This window comes from Acanthochromis polyacanthus, chromosome 3, assembly GCF_021347895.1.
Source record: "Acanthochromis polyacanthus isolate Apoly-LR-REF ecotype Palm Island chromosome 3, KAUST_Apoly_ChrSc, whole genome shotgun sequence".
Classification (NCBI taxonomy): domain Eukaryota; kingdom Metazoa; phylum Chordata; class Actinopteri; family Pomacentridae; genus Acanthochromis; species Acanthochromis polyacanthus.
In genome coordinates this window covers 9,168,727-9,196,725 of record NC_067115.1, presented here as the reverse complement: position 1 = coordinate 9,196,725, position 27,999 = coordinate 9,168,727, and the positions used below count along the sequence as shown (strand labels likewise).

At 39.8% G+C, this 27,999-nt stretch overlaps 1 protein-coding gene across 3 annotated transcripts in view; it reads right to left on the bottom strand.

The window, feature by feature from the left end:
• Positions 1–27,999, bottom strand: part of rptor (regulatory associated protein of MTOR, complex 1) — a 234,618-nt gene that overhangs the window by 98,035 nt on the left and 108,584 nt on the right. For all 3 annotated transcript variants that reach the window (XM_022193050.2, XM_022193051.2, XM_022193052.2), the window contains exon 8: positions 14,630–14,689. In XM_022193050.2, coding sequence (XP_022048742.1) covers positions 14,630–14,689 — 60 coding nt within the window. The remainder of the gene's footprint in view (positions 1–14,629; positions 14,690–27,999) is intronic.

The following is a 27,999-nucleotide window of genomic DNA, read 5'->3' as shown; positions in this document are numbered from 1 at the left end:
CTCGACAGGGAGGGAGGCGCGCTAAAAGGTTGTCTATCAAATCACTCTGCAGCAATTGCAGGGATGGGATCAGCAAGTTCTGATTTTAGCGGAAAGTTGTTGACGGCGGGGGGGGGCGCAGCGACTTCCAATCGCTGGGCCGTTTACAATCGTCGTTAACAAGCTATCGTTAACGTCGTTACCATCGCGCGGGAGTATCAGCGACAATAAAGTGTTCAAACTTGTGAAATCAGCGTTCAAATAAATGAAATCCGCGGAAATCCGCGGATCCGCGGTAAATTCCCATCCCTGAAAAAAGCGGAATTCCGCGAATTCGCGGAAAAATCACATCCCTGCAATTGGGTAGGTATACAACCAATCAGCGCAACGAATAGGCTCCTAAATCAGAGGATGCGGTAGTTCGGTGAAGCCTTATTTATACAGTCAATGGGTGAAGCTCAAGTATATTACAGACATGTTAACAGAAAGATTATTCAGAGTCGGTGCTAATGGAGCTCAACGACTGTTGTCGTTTTTGTTGTCGACCCTGGCAGAGAATTAAATTCGTTGCCGTGGGTTGTCTAGCGCGGCTAGGCTAGTTGTTTCCGCTTGTTTCTGTCAGAATTGTCGCGCCTCTGTCATCACTTAGTTACGCCCGCCTTCTGACTCTACACTTCATGGTGATTCGTCCGGCCAGTTTTAGGAGAATCCAGCCTCGAGCCTTATAGAGGGTAACTAGACCCACCCTGGCAGAGAATTAAATTCGTTGCCGTGGGTTGTCTAGCGCGGCTAGGCTAGCACAATGCTGCACTTCAGCGTAAAACAACTGTTTAGCCGTTCATCTTATAAGCACTCACAAAAACACTGGCTGCCAATTAGCTGCTAAACTCCCTGAAACCTACCAGAGCTCCATATGATCAGCCTCTCTGACCTGTGACATTTTGTCCACACCACTGGAGTAGATCTTCTTCTATTGAAAGTATTTTAACCTTTCCATTCTCATTTCTGCTTTATTCCTGTGGCAAAAGGTCAAGAACCGACTGCAAGGTCAGCTCTAGAATTACTGGAAAAATGCAGACATCTTCTGCCCAGATTAGTACTGAACAAGTGCCATGAAAGGCAGCAGCAGTTATCAGCGGTAACACACATGCAGGGTTTGTTACGCCACATGACTAAACTGAACAAACAGAAGACAGTTCTGTGTTTTTCAGCCAAGCCTGAAATATGAAAAAAAAATCTGATGTAATATGTAAGAATCAATAGCCATGTACTTCTTGGGAAAGTTTTTAACCTCGTGAACTATTGAAAAAACTTGAAATCAAAAGGAACACTTCTCATCGCCCACAAGTGTTACCAGTACTGGAGAAAAAGGTAACTCTCCATATATTTTACTCCTAGAATTTTGCATTCTGTCACTTTATGTAAACACTGCCTGCAGTTCAGCCCAGTTCAGATAAAAAGTGCCTGAATTTTAATTTTTTTTCAGAATCTGTTTCTGTAAATGAGTTATTTTTGGCATATTTTTGAATGAGATATATTGAATAAAGTGATTTTAAATCAAATATCACATTCACTAAGCTCAGATGAAAAAACAGACTGTTGGAAAGTTCAAAAATACGAGTATTCTGTTTTACCACTTTCTGAATCTGATAAATTCTGTAATTTTTGATTTTTTAAATACAGCCAGCATTTCAAAACTGCTAGCGGGTTACCAACAAATCGATGTCTTTGATGTACAAGTCAGTTATTTATATTTGTCTTGTTTCTCCTTTTTGTATGACTTCTTGGTGGTGTAACATGAAAATCAGGGCAAAAACCACCTCAGCTCAGCTCTGACAGCTGTGTTTGACCTGCCGGTTATCCATGAGGCCAGATCTATATGAGACGACCTCACTTTGAGTTGGAAACTCTTTCCTCGGGCCAAAGAGTGCCACAGTTCAGCACAAAGATTTTTAGCATTGTAGAGATAGTTTTGTTGCACTTTAATTTGCTATACATTGCATCTACAGGGAACCTTTTGTATGTTAGTTTTTTCCACATTTACTTTTTTGTAATTCTGATGTTGTGCCTCTGACTGTAAGCCAAGTTCACCCTGTGAATAAAAGACTGAACTAAATGTGTCTAAATGTACTTTCTGACCTGATGTTCTTCTGTGATGCTGAAAACCTTTGACTCACTAAAGATCAACCAAAACTACAAACTCTTCAAAGATCTTCTTTAATCAATGACAATATAGCATTTTGTAGTTTGTACTGCAGTTTGAATCCAAAGTAAATACTTAATAGAATAAATATTCAATTTAAAAGTGAATTTACAAATGCATGATTTAAAGCTTCTATAAATAAATGCAGTGGTTAACACAGAGTTAACATGAGTTAAACTTAACTCACCAACTCCAAGTGCTACCTTTTGCTCATTTAAAACGACAAATATCTGTCCTACAAACATTTTTAAACTCCTCCAGTAAGACTGGAAACTCTGTGACATGTCAAGTGAAATCTTCGGCAAATTCTCCACATTTGTCAAGCAGCAGTTTTCTCCAGATTCCTGAGTTTCTTTCGATAGGGTTCAGGGACAGAAGCTCGCAGCATTTTTTTTTTTCGGACTTTAACTAAAAGTTCGCTCTGTCATAAAAGCAACCGAAACTATTTGGGTCAATGTCGTGGAGCTGCTTACCGCTCAGAGGCACTAAAAAGCCAAAAGGGTCAACTCAAGTTTCACAAAATGATGATTCGGGAGCTCTAATTCAGAGATACATAGCTCACACTTCAAGGTCTTTTTTCCATGTTTACACCTAAAGACAGAGTCAAACTCCACACCAACAAACTCTGCCGGCATCTTTTCCCTCCTGCAGCCACAGTGGATCAAGGTAGTCCACCAACTCTTCACATAACGTATGTCTTTACTCTGCTTTATGAGCACTATAATGTACACAAGTGCAATAGGAATTAGCCCAAATTAGCATATCTGCAAAAGAAACGGTCACACAATTGAAATGAAATTAAAAAATGCACAACTGTTACCAAAGACAACTCCCAAACAAAGGACAAATTACTTACAATGAATCAAAGCAAGAAAAAACAAAAAGAAAACCTCTGGCTCATGCTATGCCTTGTAGAAGAAATGTGAAAGTGACACATCTTTCCTTGACAACAAGTTGGAATATTTCCTGTCACATCACAGTAACAGAAGAAGTTAAAACAGTCCAAAATGACAGTGTTATTCAAGCATCAATCATTAGTCTAATATTGATTATTATTGTTATTAAGGACTAAAAAGATGTCCTTTAATAACTTTACCCCTCTGAAGACCCAAACTGTTGGTAGGTTTAAAAGGAATGCAGATCAGATCAGAAAAGAAATGTCAAAATTATTTTATAAGTGTCATTTCAAAATTTGTCCAAAAAAAAATGCAGCATGGCTCACAAACAGTTTACAGAGTAACAAGTCGCTTAGAGATACATTCAGCATAGTGAAACACAAACAACAAAGTAGAGTGAAAAATGTCAATTCATAGAGGTTGTAAAAAAATAAAGAGTTGAATAACTACAGCGTGTCAGCAGTCATTGTTTCCCAGTAACACCTGTGGATACTTGGAGAACAATGATGTCGACTTTAGTTTTTTGCATTTTTGTAAAATTACCAGTGAAGAAGAAGTTTATTTTGTTTTTTTTCTGAGTTCTCTCTCCTATTCTGCTTCCGTAGAGATCCAGGACTTGATATTGAAAAATGTAACAGGAGCAATAAACACTCTGACTGACTGTTGGGAGTTCAGAGGGTTAGAAATGAGCAGAAAGTTCAATATTTCTGCTACAACAAGCCTTTCAGTCAAATATGTCCACTTACTCTGCTTTCATTAAAACATATTTATTAGATCTCCACTTATCCACGTCTTATTTACAGAACTATTATTACAGTACTGAACATGTCTTCATTAAGACCTGTGCCATCAGTATTTTATACATTTAGAAAGTTGGCATAATGTCATTTTTTCTACATAAAGAAGAATCTGTACAACATCAGAATTTTCACTCGTGGGAGAATCTGTACTATATTTAGTTATTCTACACACAAAATCTGTGCAATATAAACAATACTTATGCATATTATTTGTTTGTTATTCGTTTTTGATGCTGTCGTTCCCTACGGGTTTGCACTATCCCCTTTGATGCTGTAACTCTGCAAATTACCCCGCAGTGGGGTTGATTATATTTTCTTATCTTTACCATTTTAAATATTTTCTTGCCTGTAATGATGGAACTTCTGTGGCGAAGATTTGACGACTTTAATCTAGTTGTTGGAGGATGTCATAAAAGTGCAGTATCCTCTGTAATGTGTTCTAGAAACATGACAAATGTCTGTTTACATAAAAAATAACCCTGTTCTCAGCTTTACTTTAAGGACAGTTTTTCTATGAGTGCAGATTAGGAAAATCGAGGAAATGGGAGCAAGAAAATCTGTTCCAGACACAGACCAAGACACTGTGACAGTAATCGCTGTCACAAAACTGTGAAAATCACCTTTACAGCAGCGACCTGTCTGCCTTTTAATGAACTCTATGTAGAGCGCTGGGGAGAAAACCACTTGCTGGCTCACAGATATCACAGTTAATGAGATCAAGTAAAGGAAGCCACGTGAAATTACTGATTCTGCAAGAATCAAACACAAAGATAATATGGAACTACAAAATGGCAGAAAAAGAAAAAAGCCCTACACTTTAAAAAGTCCTTTAAGCGATGCCCATTCCCACCAGTTAATTGAATACATGTTTGCAAGATAAAACGACTGATTTTGACAAGCTCTTAAGTTGCAAACATCATTTTGACAAGCTGTGGTAATTTAAATTTGAACTGAAGTTGGGGTAACTGAATGAAACTGGCTTAAGGGTTCACTTTTCTTTACTTTGAGTTCAAAATTTCAAGCCCCCTGCTCGATATTACCAAGCGTGGATGATTTTAGACAGTTAAATCTGGTAAATAATACCCTTGATTATAGAGGTAAAGCTAATTCCCATATTTCAAAACAGTTTGTTAGTTCAACAGTTTCATTAGAAGTTGCTAAAATTTAAATAGTTTGGCCAATTTCATTCTGCTTGTTGAGAACCAAGACATATTTCTTAGAGTGTACAGTCAACAACAACAACAAAAAGTACAAACACAACTATTAGTCCACTATAACATAAATTAAACAAAAGAAGTTGTCCACTAAACGTATGTTATCTTCACCAACAGAACTTACTGAAGCCCTGCTTGGAAACAGACACACAAAGATCCGAGCAGGGAAGACACGAGTGGAGAGGGAGAGCTTGAAAACAGCAATATTTACCTTATATGAAACAAGGGCACAGGAATTAGGTAAATATTAAATAAAGTATTTTGGCTTTAGATTCTTTGGATTTTTGGGGCACCAGTTGAACATTGGTCTGCACTTTTTGTCTTTGACATGATGTGGGAGGTCACTGGGAGGTCACTGGGAGGTCTGTTTACAATCACAGTTTCAAGGGGAGGGACTCACATGCACCAACAAGCACGAACATCCACACAAGGCTTGATCAGCTGCCAAAATACAAACCAAAGAAGCTGAGATTAGAACACAAACGGATGGGGGTGACTTTACTGTCGACATTATTCCACTACATCTTTATGGAGCAGATAGTTGTTTGCTGCCATATTAGTGTCATGTTTTTGTTATCTGCTCTGTATAAAGACAGCCTGTAGTTTAGATATGAATTTGACTGAGTGCCCTCAAGCTTAGCTAACATTTAGTTTATTTTCCTGAGCCATCAACCAACTAAAACCATCACAAGTTTAAGATTAGAATCGTTTCATTTTTCAGAGAAAGCTAAAAGTCCCACACAATAAGTTCAAAGACCGTCAGAAATCTGCAAAAATGCTGATTATTTCTGTTTTTACAGTTTCTGACTTTGATAAAAGGCATCATTTTTGGAGATTATTTTTAATAGGCAGCATCTGCAGATTTTAGAGTTCAGAGGGTTCACTCATTCTTAGGGTGTAGCTTCTGTGAAGTAAACAACAATTAGAGACTTTCCATTTTTGATGTTGGGTTGAGCATTCTAATTGGCTAAATCTATACAGCCTGACCACATCTATTTTTAGCTTCTTCAACAATGAATTAAAATGAGAAATTGGTCAGTTTTGGTGAAAAAAAAAGAAAGAACAGAGACATGGTATGACTGGCTCAAGATATGGTGACACTGATGTCCTGAAGTGTTTTCTTCCAATATTTTCACATCATCAATGACATTTTGCTTCCAACTTGTGTTATAATCACTAGTCTGCATATCGGAGCACTGCCAAGAGTCATGATATCTTCAGATAGAAGCATTAAATACAATGTTTATTAGCAGTCAAAAAGTGGCAGTAAATATCACTATAAAATAATGCATAATGTGCTCATTTAAAAGTACTTTACAGCACATCAGCATCAAACTCGAGCTGGCACATTGAGTCGCTCTACACCTTGTAGAAACTGAATCTAAGTGCAGCGACTCTGAACTCTCTCTGACCTGAAGCTCTATCTCTCTCCATCTAAGTGACAAATAATGGTAGCCAAGAAGCTCCTGGCAGGTACAAGCCGACTGCAGAACCACCAGGGTCGGCCAGCTCCTCAGCACTTTGAGTGGCTGCCAAAGGTGTTTGGCAAGTCAGCAGTAAGGATGAACACTCAGCAGCTCGTATCCTCGCTCAGGATCCAGCGGAATACATTTTAAGACAGCAAAAGGACGGTGTTGGTGGACGGCTGAGCAGATAGATGGAGGAACCGCTGAACTGGGCTGGAAAAGTGCCCTCTGAGGTGTTCAGGTGTTCTCGTTTTTATGTACTAGAGAATACATCGAGCAGGCATAACATTATGACCGCCTGCCTAACATTGTGTAGGTCTTCTTTATGCTGCTAAAACTCCTTTGACCCAGTGGGGCATGGACACAGGACCTCTGGGGATGTGCTGTGGCAGTGAATTCTGTGGGTCCTCTGGGTTGCAGGGTGGGACCTACCTAGATCAGGCTTATCCTGGCACATCCCACAGATGCTCAATAAGATTTGGACCTGGGGAGTGTGGAACCTGGTTGAACAGTTTAACTCTATTATGTTCCTCTGGCCACTCCTAAGCAGATTTTGCAGTGTGTTGGGGTGCATTGTGCTGCTGAGGGTGGCAACTGGCATGAAGGACTGCTGTTGCCATGAGGGGTGTGGTGTTTAGGTGGGTGGTACATGTTAAGCATCTATGGATGTCAGGACTCCAGGTTTCCCAGCAGAACACTGCGTTATAACAAGATGATCAATGTTGTTCATTTCACCTGTCAGTGGTCATAATGCTGTGGCAGATTGGTGTGCATCTGCATCTTTGTCATTAGGTTCTACTATGTATCTGTATGCCTATCAGGTTATTTCTCTTAGCTAGTTTAACGTCATCATGGCTACAGCTCGGGTTTCTCATTGGAAAATTTGCCATGTTGCCAACTCAAATTTTTTGGAAGAAGGCTGAGTCTCTTCCTAGCTTTGTTTTCACATTTAATTGACGAGAGAATTTCAACCAAACTTCTGAAATGAATCACTATTGAGATCAGGATTTCTCCACCATTTATTTTTTCTTCTTTTTCTCCTGTTTTGTGGTTTAATCAAGGAGCTTGATTTTATTTTCAGAATTATTTTCTGGAGACCCTGAAGCATAATTCTGATTTCTAAAATATTAGCTGTTTTTCCTCAATTAAACATGTTTTCGAAAATAAAGGTCTTCGGTTATTATATGCAAATGTTGCAGCAGCTTCTTCTTAATTTAATATTTTGTGCTGTCTTGCATTTCCCCTTGACATGAAATAAAGGTCGATACATTATGCAACGCAGACGTGAATGTCACATACAAATTAACCTCTCAACAATAAATGTCTGGGCTTCCATCAAGCTGCTTTAATGTCTGTATGCAGAAACTGTCCTGAGAACAAGAGTATCCAATCAGAGCTGAGCATGTAAGTTACATAAGTTATGGTGCTATTATACAATAATTATTATTGCTGAACACATCCACACTCAGCACTTCACAAGGTCACAGAGAAGCTGCAACCTTGAACCTCTGAATGTGAAGGAGGAATTAAGATGTATCAATTTCTATGCATCAGTTTCTATCATCGTGATGTAAGACAAAATAACTGCAGCTTAGTACTTTTCCAGAGTTGTAAAATCCTTTCTTAAATAAACCACAGTGCTCTGCTTTCATGTTTGTTAAACTTTCAGACTCATTGTACCGAAACTGGGCTTCCTTATTCCTGAAAATGGTGTGGGGAGCGTTATTTAACACCGACGTCTAAAATCTGGTGACTGAAGGACACAGTTTGTTATTCATTCATTTTCATGCTCGCTTTCAAACATTCAGTGACTCCTTTCTTATGAATAAAGACATCGTCCTGCTCTGAGCATTGTTTGAGCGGATCTCAAACAATGAATTTTTGGCAACTTGATGTGACTTAAAAAAAGACATACAGATGGACTTGGTACAAGCTTTATATTGCAGTGTAAAAGAAGCCCACAGTGAGTAAAAATGTTACAAGAACAACCCCAAAGACGCCCAAAGTGAGATTTCCTTCTGGTAAAACAGTGACTGCATGAAAATAATATGAAAAAATGAACACCTGATGCTGAAGTCTAACCTCAGCTGGGTCAGGAAACAATCTGAACAAGGCAAGATACAAGATGCTGGATGTGAACCTCTATAAGTGTACTAATAAAAGGAATGAGCCATTGCTCTTATCTCATTTAAAGAGCTGCATATCTCCCAGCTGGAGGGCAGCCGACTCTTATGTGAGACATCTCTGCGGATTCCAGAGGCATTAAGTGTCATAAACCATCTTCTCTGTGTTTTCGACGCTCAAAGTGCCACTATAGTGATATGATTCCCCTGAACAATGAACTTCAGAGCCTCCCCGGGGAGCCGAGCAGCGACAGACACCAGGGGAGGCGACGGCTTGACTCGGCGAAAGACCGAGGGAGGATGCACACAGGGATCAACCTACGACACTTGTGCCATCTGAGATAAAGGAGGATACAGAGAGACAGTGTAGCATGAGAGTACATCTCGGTAAAATCCACACATGCTTCATGCTTCGTGACTCTTATGTAAAAAGCCTATTGTGACTGGACGCAGGGGGAATGTGTGTTGGATATATGTGGGAAGCCGAGACAGAAGGGTGCACAGATGGAGCAGAGACAGAGGAATGATCAAACTAATACACAAATCAACAACTCAGAGCTGCCGTTATGTCCAATTCATTTCACAACAAATGTCTGCAGTGCTGCAAGGGCGATGAGTGTATGAGAGCATTGTTTCCAACCGTGTGTGACCTTTAAAGGTGAGAATACGAGTGCGATGAGTGTCGTGCCCATTAGCTGTTCGCTCGTGGACACGTGTGCAATGAGGACACGGCAAAATGAATACAACAGGTGCAAAAAAGAGCTGCTTTAAATGCTACTTGTGACAATAATGAACTGTCCTGGTTCTGTCTGCCGAAGCCTCCGAAAGAAGAGCAACCTTGTGCGATTCATGTGCTGTTGTTGCTAGGATACCACAGCTGACAAGCAACCAACGTAACTGAATTATTGAGTTCTGCGCTACAGTAAATAATATTTAGGCTCAACAGGAAAAATAAAGAAGTTTGCATCAATCATCTTGACTTATAACGACTTTTAATGAAGTTACGTTCAACCAACAAACTACGGTGAGTTGGTGGAATTACAGTTTCCTCTACATTCAAAGGATTTTATGTAGCATTAAGTTGATCAGTCAGAAAAAAATGTTTTGTGTTTCCATGAGATTTGACATTATTTTTTTAGGTTTCATATACAAGATTCATCCCCATTGGAACTTTCCCCTTTTATTGCTATTTAGCATGAAATCATGGTCAGTAAAAAAAAGACTCTTTCATGTCAAAGTGAAAACAGATTTCTACAAAGTAACTTCAGTTCATTAAAAATACTAAATGTAAAATATGTAATATTAGTAGATGCACCTTTTGCTGCAGGTACAGTGTGAGCCTGTTTAGATAAGTCTCAATTAACCCCTCACATCTGGACACAGACATTTTATCCCCTTATTTCTTTGTAAAACTGTCAGTTTGTACAAGGATCACAAGTGAACTACCCTTTTCAAATCTAGTCATAAATTCTCAGTTGGATTGATGTCTGGGCTCTGATTTGGCCACTCCACAACATTCACCTTGCAGTCTTTAAACCATTTCTGTGTAGCTTCGGCTGGATGTTCCGGGTCCCTGGAAAACAAATCGTCTCTCAAGTGACAGTTCTTGGCTGCCCTGACTTTACTGCTTCACGATGCTGTCGCCACCATGCTTCACGGTGAGGATGGTGTCTTTGTGGTTATGTGCAGTGTTTGGTTTCCGATCTAGTGTAATGGCCAAAAAGCAAAATTTTGGTTTCATATGACCAAAGAATCTTCTTCCAGTTGACTTATGAGTCTCATGCATGCCTTTGGATGAACTCTTGTGAGATTTATTTATTTTTGGTGATTTATTAAATGCGAGATGCAAAACATTTTTGATTAAGTTTTTCAATTGAACAGCACAACACAAATGAGTAGTTCAAGAACCACCAGAAAAAGAAAACCTCCGGTTTTTATAATTTCCTGTTCTGATAAATGGTGTACTTTTCTAAAGGATCCACCTGCGAGCGTGTGGAAACCATATGAACGTAAATCACTCACTATCGTCAATCGCTGAACATTTTTAGACGAAAAACTGCTGCTTCTGTGATATTTAACATTTTGACTAGTTGTCGATTTGATAAAATGTTTGACTTTGACACTTGACTTTAGTTTGATTCTGGCCTCATTTCCACAGAGCAGAGAGGTTAGACGAGTTGAACGCCATTCCTCTTTTATGAGCTCTGAGTCTGTTCATTATTTAACACCGCTGTACAACAGCTGCCTCAGCAATTTACCCTTCTGTACATCAGATAGAACATGTAATGAACCAAAACATATCATTTAAAAAACCTACTCCATTCATAGTCAGGACTGCTGAGACATCATCTAAGAATTTCTCTGAACTGGTGGATTTAAGTTAATTAAATGTTTATCTTCACTATTTCCTTTAAACATTAATTTCAACATGTCACTAACATTAGGATTTCTGCGAATTGTGTGCTGTTGTTTTCCTCTGTTTTTCTCTCACATAACATTTCCACGGTTGAACATCAATTCAAGGTCATGTATCTCATGAATTTAATGTTTTATTGCCTTTTTCAGTATTGTTTTGAATCGACAACATCTGAAATTCAATTTTAGTCGAGCATGCAGGCTAATACAGTAAAGGTCAGCGTTTCTCCGCTAGCATAAGTCTTTCTCTTAACCTCTCCAGCTTCCTATTAGTATACACTGCTGCTGTGAATGTGTCTGATCCTGACAGCCAACATGAAGAGCTGAACAGCAGAACAGCCTGTGTTGGACTGCTTCACGCTGCAACTTTGATTTTTCTCTGAAGGAACTTGTTTTTCTCTGCTTGTCGTGGCCATACATACTAAAAGACCATTACAGGAATCAAAGCCAGCTGTATCAAGTGTTCTATAGAAAACCAGAAACACTACTGAATAATTGTCAAACTCTCATGCCGTTGATGTTTCTGTTCAGTGTTTCAGGTCGTGGTCAAACAGAAGATGCATACGAGGTAAATAAAACAAACAAACAAAAAAAACCCCTCTCTGACGCCCTCGCTAACGTTTGTTACGGCCTCTAAAATTCTCCTCACAGCAATCTGGTTCATACATTATTATTTCCGTCTCTACACAGAAGTATTCTGGTGAGACAAGTGATGAAAGACAATGAGGACATGAGAGCCCGAGCACGAATGGAGAGCTTCAATGTTGTCAAACCCGGCGACTGATATTGGTGCCGTTGAGAAGGCAGAAGAAAAAGGGAAAGACAAATGAAAAAAGGAGTCTGTGTCTTCAAAGCTGCTCGTCTTTGCTCTTGTGGTTTCCTATCCTGCTTTGGGAGTCATGCAGAAGTAGCTGTTGCTGCACTATACTAGAGCATTTGCTGCGTAATTCTCATCCACAGGAGAGTAGCTTGATGAAGGAAGAGGAAATAGGTGCGAACAAATAAAGATCAGAGATAAACTGCAACCAAGCAAAAGAAAATGAATAGTTAATAGATAATAAAAAATGTGAAGAAAGATGTCTGAATTACAGCTAATCCAAAGTCAGCAAACGCAGATACACCTTCTTTGGGGCTGAACAGAGGGCGGACGCATCACTTCTTCTTCCTTAGATTAGACCTGCAAAGTGGTAAATGAAATAGCTCACATCATCTGTCACTAATATGACCTGCAGCTGGCCAAACAGCTGGAAGGAAGACAGCAACAAACAACCAGCAAACCCGCAGAACCCTGAATGGTTTCTGGATTTATTTTTTTTTTGCTGTCGTCACATTTTTACTCACTGATGACTCGTTCTGTTTGTACAGTCTCTGGCTCTGATAAATGGTGTAATTCTAGGGATTTAAAAAAAAAAGTTTTTCAAACAGGTTCACAACAAAAAGTAGGAGGATATGACATGATTTGGTTAAAGTGATGGAGTTTGGGCTGTAGAAATAGAAATGTACATTATCCTAAAATGATCAGGATTACAAATGAATATGGGGGAAGTCTTGAGTTTGTATTGATATCAAAGAGCAAAAACAGCAACTTAAATTAAATAAAATATGCTGAAATTAAGAGTGTGAATGATTACTTCAAAGTTGCTACCGAGGCTAATCAGTATCAGAGGTAGTTGTTGGTTTACCCTCCAAGAACTCCAAGTAGTTTCTTCATGGTTTTGTTTGTTCCTGTCAAATTTGTACTCGCTGTTAGCTCATTTTTAACAGCTATATCACGCCCGGCAACTCCATGGAAATGGCACAACCATTAAGAAGGACGGAGAACTCAGAAACGTCTTCTGAACAGTATGACACAGAATGCCACAAATCATAAACCTGAAATCAAACCTAAAATCAAAATATACAATATTTGTGCCCAGAGATGTCACCAGTACTGGAAAAAAAAAATAGTGGCTTTACATACTACAGATATTTTACAACTTACAATGTGTTGATTTGCTTCCATGCTCGTCTTCTACCTGCTCTGTGTAAACACATCCTGCCGTTTAGCCGAAAGTTCTCTAAATTTTTGGTCACAGCTGAGTCTTGGCTTCATGGTTGTGGGACAGAGTGCAGAATTTTGTTGTGTTTGTCTGTTTTACTTGAGGAGAATTTTCGAATGGGAAACAAAAAAATATTTTGATAAAATATTATTTTCAGTGTAAATAATTTTCAGCACATCTGAGATAATTTTAAAAAGTCCTACAAGTTTTGTCACATGACTGTTGGTTGCAGCTGAGTCAGTCATGGCTTCACGGTTGTGCAGCAAAGTGTCAATTTTTTTTTTTTTTTTTTTAAATGGGAGACACATAATAGAGTGACTTTGCTGAAACGTGACATTTTAAGCTTTAAGATTCGATTCAGTTTCCAGATGGGCTGGCAGATAAAATGTTCTAGGATTGCTGGAAAGTTGAAAATCTGCCAATTATTATTTTTTGGTTTAGAGAAATTTTGTAATTTTTTTAGGTTTTTTAAAACTGCTGGTTGGTTTTTAGGGTTCTGATGGGTATATTTCTGTTTAATCTGCTGGATAATCACTTGTTCAAAACATCCTTTGATAAAATATCCATACCCGCAACTGTAAAACACTGAAATAAAGGCATGTCTCTGCTATAAGACTATTTAAAAAAAAAAAAAAAGTCTGTCCTCTCTTTACACTTGAGGAAAATCGAGGCTACACTCCAAGAATTCATCCCACTGTCAAACCTCCTGACAGATGACATGGATTAGAAGCATGCTCTCCAAAACAGAGCAGGTAAAATGAAAGTTTTGGACAGGAAAAGAAAAAAAGTGCGTCACTGTGGGAGCTGGAGTCTGAAGCAACACGAACACGCAGAGTGGAAGCAGCTCTTCAGGACGAGCAGATAAGAGAACAGTGTCTCCGGCAAAATGCTCAGCCAAAAACAAATTAAAATCTAGTGGAAGATGCAGCTGTGTAGGCAACGTGATGCTACGTGAACCCACCTTTAGCAAACAGAACATGTCATTAAGAGACTCCTGCTTCAACACCTTGAGGTGCTTTCTGGCTCGGTGTATTTTTCTAGATGTAACAGCCTGCTTTTAAGTAACTTACGGCTTCAAAAACCGAGTTTTAGTTTATGGATGCCATTTCACTCTCCCCCGCACATTAGAGGAAAGAAAGCTGCCCCCGATGGTTCAGAGAAACTACTAAAACTTTGCATATGACATCCATATTGAGCGCTAATATCAAGCTGAAGAGCCTGAGAGCAAGAGATGTTCCTGCGCTCAGCTGCTCGGCACCCGCAGGTTTATTCAAGAAATGCGAAACCTTAAATCTGCCAAACTGCTGCCGCTTTGGCTGCGAGGGGGAAACAAAGGCAGAGAATTATACCTGCAGGATGGAAAACAACAGAGAGGGCTGACATTAAGGAGGAGATAGACAGACAGCAGGAGAGAGACTCACGAGAAAAAACAGGATAATGATCTCTGTAGATTGAAGCCTCCTGAGAGAGAAAGACAGCCCGAGTGCCACTTACTTTTCAATGAGGTCTAACGTCACCCCTGGCACCAGCTTGGCGCTCTTCTGCATACAAAACCTGCAAGAAAAAGCAGAAGAGGAGATGTTACTGAGATGCTCACCGGCCAGACAATGCAATAAAAAGGTTTGGCTTCTGCAGTGTCAATTTTTACGACCAGCGAAACAAACAATGGACGTATAAAACACTTCAAAGATTACAGCCACTGATACGTGTCTTTTGGCTGAGTTACAGTCGAAGGGTAAAGAGGGCAGGCGAAAGGAAGCACACAGTCGTATTTCTGGTTATTGTTCACTGCAGCTGTGAGTCTCAGCAGGCTGGAGGCTGGACAGATGTGAGGTTCAGGGCTGGAGCTCGCTGTGAGCCATCACACAGCTGGAGGATGGCAGGTGTGTGTGTTCATACGTAAACATCAGTCACACAAAAATTAGTGGGGAACGCTAAACTTTTAAATCTTAAAAATCAGCCACCCGATGTGAAAGCCATGTTATTGTCAAACAATTACACCATTTATTAAACGCAAAAACAGAAAAAACTGTCAGACTTTCAGCTTTCTGACAGTCCTTGAACCCATCATGTGCGACACACACTTTCATCTGGAAAATGTACCTAACTGAAGCCTACAAATTGAATATTTCAACAAAAAACAGAAATTGAAGGTGTTGTTGTCGTCATGTTTTTGTAGTTTTGGTTTCAGCCCCAAAATTAGCTTTTCTACCTTAGCGGTACTCAAAGTGCTTTACAATCTTTTTATTTCTGCATTCACACACACTCATACACCAATGGTAGATGTCATCTGTTGGGAAATATCAGGCAGGAAGTAATGTAAAGTCAGTTCCCGTAGTTTATGCATTGGAAGCAGGAAAAATGGGAATCTTACGGATCTAAGAGGCTTTGACAAACTGTGATGGAGATCTTTCAGGCTTTCTGGGATGTTCCTAGTATGTAGTGGCTTGTAGCTACCAAAAGTGTTTCAGGAATGACTGACGAGCGTGACCAAGAGTTCAAAGTGTTGACTTGGACTTTAATTCTTCTGCTCTTAATTCTGTTCAAGCATCTGTGGGATGTGCTGGAAAAACAATCCATGGAGGCTCTACCTCACAACTTCAAGCAGTCCAGTCCTCAACCAATCAGAGCTGTTTTGGAGGTACAAGGCCAACCAACACAATATCAGACAGGTGGTTGTAATACTCAGTTGGTTCTGTTGGCTTCCTCAGGCCGTGACCTTCAGCACGCACAGGAGCAGTGTGCGACTGAGCATGAAGCGGTGGGGATGTGGATCAGCACCTCTGAGGCCATGGTTCTCTGCTGGAAACCGGTGGACTGCTCCCTCTGGGTTGGGGACAGTTGTTTCCCCAAGTGAAGGAGTTCAAGTATCTCGGGATCTTGTTCACGAGAGAGAGAGATGGACAGGCAGATTGCTGCAGCGTCAGGAGGAATGCAGGGGTTGTACCGAACCGTCATGGTGAAGAGGGAGCTGAGCCGTAAGTCGAAGCTCTCGATTTACCAGTCCATCAATGTTCCAACAATCACATATGGTCATGAGCTCTGGGTAGTGACCGAAAGAACAAGATCGCGGATATAAGCGGCCGAAATGAGTTTCCTCCGAAGGGTGGCTGGGTCAGCCTTAGAGATAGGGTGAGAAGCTCAGACATCTGGAGGGAGCTCGGAGTAGAGCCGCTGCTCCTTCGTGTCGAAAGGAACCAGTTGAGGCGGTTTGGCCATCTGATTCAGACGCCTCCGGGGAAACTTCCTTTGGAGGTTTTCCAAACATGCCCGCCTGGGAGGAGACCCCAGGGCAGACCCGGAACACGCTGGAGGGATTATATATCTCGTCTGGCCTGGGAACGCCTCGGGATCCCCCAGGAAGAGGTGGGTGGGTGGATGGATGGATGGATGGATGGATGGATGGATGGATGGATGGATGGATGGATGGATGGATGGATGGATGGATGGATGGATGGATGGATGGATGGATGGATGGATGGATGGATGGATGGATGGATGGATGGATGTAATGCTGATAAACAGTCTGTTAATGCCAAAATAGAAAATGCTTAGATTAAATTGGCTATTAACATTTTACAGGTTAAGAATGACAATAAAAGGTCAAAACTCTCCCTCTTGTTATGATTTACAGTTCCCATGTTCAGCCCAGCTATACACCTATGATTGGTTATTGAGTATTTAGTGCTCTGTCTGCATTTGACAGCAAATTTGAAGTTGTGCACGGGTTTGGCAGCCAGCATCGAACTGCGACGGAAGCTACGGCACTTGAACTCCAAAGTTCCTGGAGAATAATGAGATCCCACATGACAGCAGTGCAATTTACTGTCTCTGCAAAGAATAGCACAGGTCCAAAGCATGTCTGACACTCACGAAAACTTAGGAGGAAGGATGTAACCAGGACAACTTGTTCTGAAGTCCTAATGATCAGGGGCTTATCAACTGCAAGCTCACAATGTGCACAGTTTGTCTGGGGCTTCACTGTTTGTCAGGTGCTTCCCTGTTTTCCCCCCAAATATAACACAATCCAGGAGCACTCAGCATTTACTTCTGAGTTCTATCTGAAGTGCAGATTAAATATTTTTGTTTATGTTTTTGTCTGTGTTTGTTGCAGAAGAGAGTCGGTGAATCCCCAAGACATGCACCGAGATGATTAAGTAAAAATGAAGTCTGGTAGAAACACAGAGAGAGACAGGCCAAAGTAAACAGAGCGCAGACATAGCAGAAGGTTGCATCAGGGAGAGAGAGTGTTTTCAATCCCACCTCCGTGCGGGGAGATGACGATGGTGGAGGATGGGAGACAAGAAAGGAAAAGAGAAGGAGAGGAGTCGGCATGAGAAGAGCCCTCGTGGCATTTGATCAGGCCACTGTCAGGACAGTATTTCTGACGCAGTTTTGATCCATGTCCTGGTTTCATCCAGCCATGTTTGTGCTGTCGAATGATCAAAAACAGACTTTGATATTCTGTGCACGCTCCGTGATCAGACGAAAGGGATTCTGCGAGTGCTTATGTTCACGGTATGCAAGCTTGAACCCTAAATGGTCTCCCTCTGGCATGCCTGTTTTTTTCTAAACTACGAACACCACGCAGCAACAAGAGAACATGTTTACTGCTTCGTAATGAGAGGCAGGAATAGATAAAATTATTTGGAAAAAGTGTGTGGTGATGCTGGAAGAAGATGCAAATGATGTATAAAATGGGTGTCAATCAGCTGGTAGGGGATGTGCCTGCTTCAATCCACAGAACTCATCTCTGTCCCACAAAAGTCAGGAGGTCAGTGGAGGATGCTTTTGTGAATTCTTTAGCTGCAATTTTGCACATTTTTGGTCTTTGTAAAGCATCTGCTGAATGCACTTCAGCCATACGATGCATTCAACCTTTAAAAAACCCAAGATGGATTCACATTAATGCTACACATGATCAAAATGCAGTGAAGATATTCATTTTTTAAAACTGAATTGGTAAAAATTCATTGAAAAATCAATCAAACTCAAAGTAAAGTAATTCAATTATTTTATTAAACCCCCTAATTAAAAATGATCAATAATTAATGATAACTGAAATGAAACATTTACTGCGGCAAATCTTCCAGCCATACTTTAAAGAACCAATAATTAATCTCAGTCATGAGTCCAGCTGGGAAGATCATTTTAAAAAGCATCAGTCAGACAGAGGTGATAAATGCTGGTTTTAATCTGAAATAATTCCTAAGACTCTAAAACCACAGAGGAAATCATGTAAAGGAAGATGTGTGGTGAAATGCTGACCCTGTGCAGAGCTGTTGGTTTTGGTGCAGCACTGAACAGAGCACACACTTGCTGAGGGGTTGGCTCAGCCTGCTTTAAATTCCACAGAGATTCATCGTTGCTGTCTAATTCTTTCCCTCAAGGACTGGATTGCAGAATTACCCTCAGATGTGCCCGGTAATGCTACAGTTCCCTCCAAATTATTCTTCTGGTCCTCACAAACAAGCGCATTTGGCTCCTTAACATGACGGAGGGTGTGTTGGAAACCATGCATTGAATTACAACTCAATATGGCAGTTTGCCTTAGAGTGAGCAGCAAAATGCAATTTCAGACAGGAAAGGAGATCATATCTGAACATTTTAGAGGAGGAATTGGTGTAGAGTTTCATCTAAGCCTTTTTAATGTATGAAAGGATTCTTTTTAAAGGGAATATTTTAACAAAAATATGTAAATTCAATGCATGGGGATGATGTTTGGGAGGTTAAGTCAGAGATGGGCTACATGGGCATTAAACCACAATGTCAGCAAAACTAAAAAAATACTAGGCCAAAAATCTAAATTTCAGTAGGTACTAAGGGGGAAATCGGAAAGGTAAAAGTCTCAGGAACAAAACATTTGCGAAAAATGTGTAGAAGAAGTTAAAATTTAGAGTTAAAGACGGAACAAAATGCAAGAAAAACTTACATCAAAATCAGTACAGTCAATAAATACTCCAAAAACACATTTTTGCTGTCACAGTATGTTTAGTGTGAAGTGTCTACAATAAAATATCTGCTAAAATATGTGAAAGAAGTAAACTCTTGGTGTTAAAAAAAAAGAACAAAATACAAGGAAAGGTCAACCTGAAACCAGTAACATGTTTTTTTGTTGTGAAAACTCCTCAATAGGCCTCAACTGTCACGTGCTCCAACAACTATGGCGAGTGAATTAAATGTTCGTGCAGTGAAGAGAACATGAGCAAATAAGTTGAGTGGAGTACAGAAGGGCTGGAGGGTAGAGATGAAGAGGAAATTGAAGGATTATTACCAACAGAGAGCAAGATGGGGAAACTTTAATTGCATTGGTGAAGAAGTGTGTAGGCGCTGAGCAGACCGGGTAGGAGTGGGCATGTCCGTATTAAACTTTGAGGTGGGAAATTAAGTGGATCTTGTATGAGGAGGCGACGATAGCGTGGTGGTGGTGGTGATGGTGGAGGAGGAGCAGAGCGACTCCTCCGAGCCGACTGTCGTCTACATCTCATTACTCCTTCAATCAGCCTTCGTGTCACAAGTCACTGCTTCCATCAGTCACATGCTTAAAGGGCTACTCAGTGATCTCAGACTTAATCTGCTCGACTCACCATAGATACACAATATAGAACAGGAAGAAGTGCATCAATGTGCAAAATCCTGTCAATGTCAAATGATTTCAAATTGCACCACCTCTTCGTATTAGCACGGTTTCTGAATTGACAAGTTGAGTATTTCGTCTTACGGAAAATCAAAAACAGATATTTTAGAAAGATTATATTAAAAACATAGGCCCCCAAATAAAAACTCAATACACCTATGATCACTGAAACCAACATACTTTTTCCAATCAGTCTAACTGCATGAACTTAGTTATAACTTGACCAAACCTTTCTCTGTTTTGCACCGACAGTCGTGAACAACAGTGTCCATACCTGTAAAGACCGTGTATATCTTGGTAGTCTTGAGTTTCCAATGTCTTTGATAACTCTGAATTTTCTATGATATAATCACTAGTAAGGGTCAAATTTTTGCTTAAAATTAGGTTAATCTCCATAATTAATAATGCTGTGAGGTTTCAACATTAACATTTAAATAAGTTAGGCTAAGCTCCATAATTAATAATACAGAAGGTCTTCGCTATTTTGCTATATTAGTTAGGTTGATATTGATAATTAATCACACTGTAGGGTCTCAGTCTTAATATGTATTACAGTCAGATAAATTTGTATTTTGTATCATTTAGGTAGGGTTTAAATCCCTAATATATAAATTGCTCAGATATAATAACACCATGAACAACACTATAGGGTCTTAACCCCAATATTCAAATTTGTGCAGTTAATTTATAAGACTATTCATGATCTTTGCTACTGGAAAGCATTTTGGTGCAATGCCTCCTGCTATAAATATGCTGTATAAATAACAGTGACCTGACTTTCCATTAGCGTTTTTCCATAGATGCATATTGTTTATTTCATCTCGGCCATCTTGCAACAAACTGTTAATTTATGTGGATGTTGCTGATAAGCGTTCATGGAGGCAGCTCGGTGTCAACTGTGTAGGAAGGTAGTTTCACTCTTAATCTAGGCTACACGGCCCCAGCTGGTCCACTGCTTCTCAAAACGGAGCGAGTACAACATGTGATGTGTTGAATTGTTGAATAAATCTTGAGCAGCGCTCTGTGTCCAAGAACTACATTACAAAGGTACAAGATGTCGAAGGCTCCGTTAGAGTTGCACAGCGGCAAAATTATTGCTGTGAATGAGCACAATACTGTGTCTCCACTTCACAATGGCTCATGGTCTTTATGAGCAGAATCCATTCTGCAGAGGAATATAACTATAACGACCACAAGAACAAAGGAGTATCTTCTCTTTGTTACATAATCTCATAACAAGATACTCATTAAGTGTCTGCAGCCTTCTAACCTCCAGTACAACTGCTCTCGTTTCAACATTTCAAATGATGCTACATTCTGAATAATGTGCTCCTTTTGATCATTTAAAAAGACACATGTGATGATGGGGAGGGTCTCACCTGATCAGCATACAAACGTGCTTCATTACTGCCGTCGCTTCAGTCTAACTTTAGAGCCAGTGCTGCTGGTACACTGAACACATTATGCTAACTGAAAGTCATTTCCTGAACATACAGGCCTGGTGACCTTGCCTTCAGCGACATAAATATATTAAGAGTTAGTCAACCTTAAAGAATTTGTATGTTATTTTCGACAATGCTGCGTTGCAGCATTTCTAAATTGTGAATTTTAACAAGCTTCTCTTTGAGTAGAGACAGACTGTAGTGGTGATATCACTGAGAGACAAACAGTGAGTAATGAAGCAGGAATGATGGTGATTTTACTGAAACAGGTCTTCTGACTCACAGCTGTAAGCCTGACATTCAAATTTAACTCATGTAGATACACAGCAATCAGCAGATGTCACTAAATTACAGAATTATGTGGGCAGATTATTGTGTCTGACTGCAGTGACTGATTTAACTCCCAGCAATGATAGAATGAAGTGGCACAGTGCTAAACTGGTTTGAACTGTCGCCTCGCAATAATAAGATTTGAACCTGATGGTCAGCTGGGGCCTTTCTGAGGTCACAGTCCAAAGACATGCACAGTAGGTTCTTTATAGGCGACTCTAAATTAAAAAATAACGTCCACATCAAAAATCTATATTTTTACAAATGACAATTCTTCCTTTTGCAATATTTCACCATAAAATTGCACTACATTTTCTTATATTTAACTATATGTAAACAATATTATATTACAGATTTAATGTTTGAATGTAAAATTACTCCATTTTTTACAGTAGTTAAATCAGCAAAAATTATTAGGTTATTTGAAAGAAAAATTCTTTGTATTTAAGACTGAAAATGGTATATAGATTTTTAAACTGTTATTTTAAAGTTTTTCTGTTTTGTTAAATTACACATAACATCTAGTAACAGAAAGAAACATAAAAATGTATATAAAAAATAAAAAACATAAAAAAATCTGTGGTCCCCACCCATAAAGCCATTAGTGACTGTGACCAGCAGTCATGAGACAAAAATTCAGGGATTTTTGCTGAACTGCAGGCTGTGCTTATATAGAGCACAGAGAAGACAATTCCAGAAATAAATTAAAATTCTTAATTAAACAGCTATAGTATGTAGAGCTGCCATTTTCTTTTACAGCATTGCTACCACCAATACTCTAAAAATGGGAAGTTGTTAAACATGTTGATTCCACTGTATTTCCCCATTTATGCAATTATAATCAAAGAAATTCAACTGTGCTTTTTCTGACTCATTGAAAGACATTTTTGAGTTGTCTCTCCTTCTTCATGGTTGTTCTTTTCTATAGAGGTGTAGAACTTTATATTCCAGTGAAAAAAATGAGCCCACAATGAGTAAAACTGAGACAGGAGTGATAAAATGCCCAGAACTTGCTCGAGGTTCAGAGAGTTGGCAGTCTAAAGTCTCCTTGTGATCAGTAAATGTGCTCAAAAAAAATTCTAAATTCTCAAAAGAAAAAAACCTTCAGTAAATAGTTCAACCTATAGCAGCAGTTATCAGCCTTTGCTGTCAGTTTGCATGACGGAGGTTTTCTGAGGTAAAACTTGCTGCTTTTCAAACTCTCAGACGCCTCAGAATCTAGTACGCTCAGGCATACGCAGCATTACATAACCGTCTCCTCTGTACTTCACCTTAAATCAAGAGACAAGAGGGGAAAGATTTATGGGTACATTTCAGTTATTAAAGCCGAGGCTCCAGAAGAAGACCTGCATTTTCATGTTCATGTGACAGTCTAATTTTCTCTGCAAAGAATCTACAAGTGAGAGATGCAGCCACATTTGTTCTCAATGAACATAATGAGGCTGTGTGAGTGTGTCAGAGGAGCAACATGCCGAATGAAAGGAATCTATGCTCATGTGGCTGCTGCATGTTTATCATGACTTCATCTGCATTGCTGCTCTTTGTAGTACACACACTGTTTACACTTGAAGATGCATATCATGATAATGAAGCAAAATCAAATCAGAGATCTGACTTGAGGCCGCCATCATACCTGTCATTGACAGCATTAGCAGCACTGCACTGAGGCATAATTATTCACATACATGCAGGAAAACACAGCAACCCAGAGGCGGGGTGAGCATTTGTAGAGCCGGATGTATCTCTGCAATATTGAGGAGATGAAAGCATACGCTTGGGATGGAATTATGAATCTTCCCTAATGAGCAGAATTACATCTGCCTGGCAAAGATGCTACAGGTTCCTCCTAAATAATCATCCTGCGCTTTACAAGAGGCCACATTTGGCTATTTTACAAGATTCTGCAGCTGTGGGAGTCTGTACTGTCCACAGTGGTGATGCTAATTCTAATAGAAGCAGAAATATACCCAGAAAAGTCATCCATTTTTAAGTTACTTTGTCTTAAACCTGCATGATTGTGATCCTATTTGAAATTAGAACTGCTGAGCATGGGAAAAACGAAATGTTATACTGATAATGATGCTGGCAAAGTGTCGCTGAGGGAGATTATTCTTGTTCTTGTTTATTAATACACAATAGAGGACAGCTAGCTTGTAGTGCTTAATGATAATCATGATATTGAGACATCTGAGAAGCAATGCGAGGAATTATTTCAACACCTCAGACAGACAAATCAATCATAAAATGTACCTTTATCCTCAGAATAAGTAGTTTCCATTCAGTTATTACAAACATATGCACCCAAATCTTATCAAACCCACAAAAGATCTTCAAGTTTTCAAAGACACCAAATATATCAGGCTGAATGTTGGTGAAATGTATATAAAAAGTCACTGGGAATATTTCCCTTCATCAGACGGTTCTAGGTTAAGGTTATTGCTGAGAGGTTTGCTGTGCCTCTTAGCATACCGCTAACACTGTCTAGAGCACTGTAGCATCTTTCAAAAATAAGAATAATTCAAGCAATCATCTTTAACTGACAGCCAAAACTGAAAAAGAAGCACGAAACCCCACCAGCGGGTTTTTATAATCAGGAAATGAGCTACTTTACAGTGGCTAAGACTATGCTAAAGGCTAGCGGCTAAGATAGAAGGCAGCCAAAGAATGCACAATAACAATGTCGGGAAAACACTAAAGAAAGTTGTACGATCTGGGTTTTATTGGGCTACAAAAGCGACAGAACAGTAAAAGCTTGTCAGAACAGAGAAAAACAGTGACTGCAGAAGACAAGCAGTTCAATTTCAATTAATCGATTGATCAGTAAACAGAGCAGCGTCATGTGACAGCGAACACCAACACTTCTATTGTTATCACATGTGTTCAGGCATAGTAATCCTTATTATTTTTCAAATGCGCAATGAAATCCAATAATCCAGGGCCCACTGCTGTTTGGTACAAAAGGAAAAATCAAGACTACAGAGATCCTCCGGGTTCAGAGATGGTACTTCGCCGCTTTGGCAGACGGCAGCATTCAGACACAGTTTTTCCATCGTTCATCTGACTAGGAATCTGTAAAATCTACAAATAGTATGTCTTGTGCAGGAGGCAAGTGTGGAGTCCATTAAACAGACTGTCATAAAGTTAAACTTTGGACAGCTACAGTTTAATTTATCATACAATATTGGAAAATGTGTCAAGAAATGGTGCTTTACATTGACAGTGCAGTGCTCTGAGCGGTCAGCGCACTTGAGATGCAACCTTTCCAGAGTTCAGTAAGTCTTTTCAAGACAGCAGGCACTAATTATCACAGAAGCGTGAACAGATGTACCTTGTATATATTATTATTAATTCCATTTTTATACTGTACTTAACAATTTCACACCTTTACTGTAAATACCAGTGATTTCTGCGCTTTATTTTGTCAACCACCACAATTTACACGTTAATTGCACATTGTTTTGAAGATCTATTTCTTTATTTTTTCTTTAATGTCACAGGCTTCAGGATTCCTTGAAATTCCTCAAGGGGAAGAAAAAAGTGTCTGCCTGTTTGCCTGCCAAAGTGAACACAGCCTGCAGTTCAGCCGAACACTCCCTGAATTTTTGCCTCGTGACTATTGGTCACAGACGAGTCACTAATGATTTCACGACCGTGCCGAAAAGTGGAGAATTTCTAGATTTTTACTGAATTTCTGACAAGTGGAATCAGAATTTTGAAATATGTTGGACGCTGGTTGTGATATTCTCTCTGCGGCTGAAGATGGCAAAAATTTGGACAAACCCCCTGACCTCTTATTCTGTCGCATGCTTCTTCCTCACTGTTATTTTCAGATCTCTTCCATCCATCACAGCAGCAGCAGGGAAATCCCTTGAAGATGGCGTTCCATCAGTAATGATTTTCTGCTCAGCTGAGCAATGAAAGGTACACATGCACTCCCTCTCTCTGCAAACCCCATCATCCATCCCTCAGTGCATCTCATTAAAGTTTTAAAGCAAAGGTAAGCCAGCGCATCAGTGAGTCCCTCCATCCGCCCACTCCAGCCCCATCCCCGTCTCATTTTCACCCCCGTTTCTCGCTCTGGAGCTGTGTGAAATTAGGGAGGAGACAGCCCGGCATGTCTCTGTTTAGGAAATAATAAGCAAACAGCAGAGACAGCAGCAAGCCTTAGAAACAGCGCAAAGAGGGAAGAAGTATTTGAGGAGGTTGATGGAGATGCAGATCACAGTTGCCAGGTTTAATCTGGAGGGAGGCTTCTCTAGAACTGGGAGGATTCTCAGTATAATTGTTATTCTCCACCAAGGCTGTGAACTACAGCTGTATATGATGTCTGGAATTAGTAATGTCCCTCCCAGAAACATACAGTGACGTATCCTTAGAGAGAGACGCTGTAACTACTGTTAAACAACCAGTGACACTGAATATATATCTCCGTTATGCTGAAGTTAGCTAACATTAGCCCACACAAGCTACTGGTCAAGTCTAAGAAGTGACAGTGAGTTTTATTGCTCATGAACACACCTTTTACTAGGAATAATGTGTAATTCTTATTTCCGGTTGTTACATGCTGCCTGTGATATTTACAGACACCACAAACCTCCAATTTAATCTGACATTTCTGTAACAGTTGGCTGAACCTTAAATCAACCCTCTGAACTCCAAAACCTACCGGCAGGTTTAACAAGCACGTTGTCTTAGAAAAAAAAAAAATCACTGAAATGACACCATTTATTACAGCCACAAACTGTAAAAAGAAGATCAATAACTTTTAGGCTTTTCTTTGGTCTTTGAACTAATTGTGTGTGACTTTTGGTTCAGTTGTGACCAAATCTAAGCTTAAAATTGTGAAATTTCACTAAAATAATTTTATTCTATACTTGAAATTTTGCTCAAAATAAACTGCTTGTTCTAACTGGATTCTCAGTGCAACCAACAGACTATGAGAGCCTAAAGAGGGAATAATATTCACATGACAGAAATTCAGGGAGTTGTCGGCTGAACTGCAGGCTGTGTACACAGAGCAGAGAGGTGACAAGTCTGAAAACAAAATAAAAATGTAATTGGTCTAATATTTATAGTATAACACCTGTGAACACTTGTAAAACTGTTTTCTCCCATTTTTTTTTTCAGAATTTTTGACAAATAAATTCTGCTGACTGTTTTGTGTTCTTTGCAAGTTTAAATGAAGGTTTAAAACTTTAATGTTCATGTAAAGTTCACACTAAAATAAGCTTTTCAAACTCAATTGACAGAAGAACTCATTATTACAAACCACTGAAGCTTGACCTTACTGAGACTTTAATAGGTAGGATCAGCCCAGACTTTCCCCAGTAAGCCACAACATCCATTTTTGGAGGTAGAGAGCATTAAGGAAACGTTCAGTCAATATTACCCAGCAGCCTTCCAGCAACTTGTTCTCCAAACGGGGCTGTTGGTGAGCGATATCAATATTAATGGCAGAACACTGAGACCTCATTATGCTGAAGGTCACAGCTGGATGAGGATTTAAAGCAGAGGAAGATGAACAAAACGCTTCAACATTTATGGCAGAGAGGAAACATTTGGCTGCTGCAGGACTCCTAAAGCTCCCTGTCGCTCTTGCTTCCACAGTTTCAAAAAAGTTTCATTTTCATCTGAAAACCTGCTAAACTGTGATGTTTAATGTGTGCAAAGTAAATTCTGTCATTAAAATGCAAGAAAACAGGGAGGCTGAGTACTGATTTGTGGCACCAAAGGGACTCTGAACACTACAGCATCTGTAGTGTTTCAAATATGCACCTAACATGAAGTCTCTTTGAACTCGGTGAGTAAAGATAATGCTGACGTAGAACAAGTTTCCCTCACAATTAACTCTACTTTGCTTTTCACTCTATCCCTTTCTCTCTACACATAAAATAATAACAAATGAAGTTGACTTGCTGTATTTGGTCAAGAAGCAAGTAAACATCTGATCCCAGCAGGTAAACCTTGATTTTTTTTGACATTCTGACACGCTCATATCCAGCGCTGCCACCTCTCTAATCAGCTCAGTGCTGTCAGCAGTAACAGCCTCCACAATCAGGGAAATGAGTGACATATCTGAGTGTGAGCAGATCAGAGGTGATGCAACAACCTTTGCCTGGATGTAAAAAAGCCTCCATACCCACTCAGGACAGAACCACACACAGCTGACTGACTGATGCAACCCGCCGCGGTTCAGCTCCAGCAGCCTCTGAATGATGCATTTGCATCAGGCTACTGTACCAGCCGAGCCTCCCAAATGAACTCATTCTGCCTGAATATCTTTCACCTATTTTACCAAAGCGTTCTCTGCAGGGATCATCAGTCCTGCATCACCGCCGATGATGTCGGTCTACATTTTTCATCACAGCTGAATATTCTTCATCACAACTGGATGCCGAGCAGCAGCTCAGAGGAGTGCTTGTTCTCTGCACAGGACACATCATCACGTCTTCAGC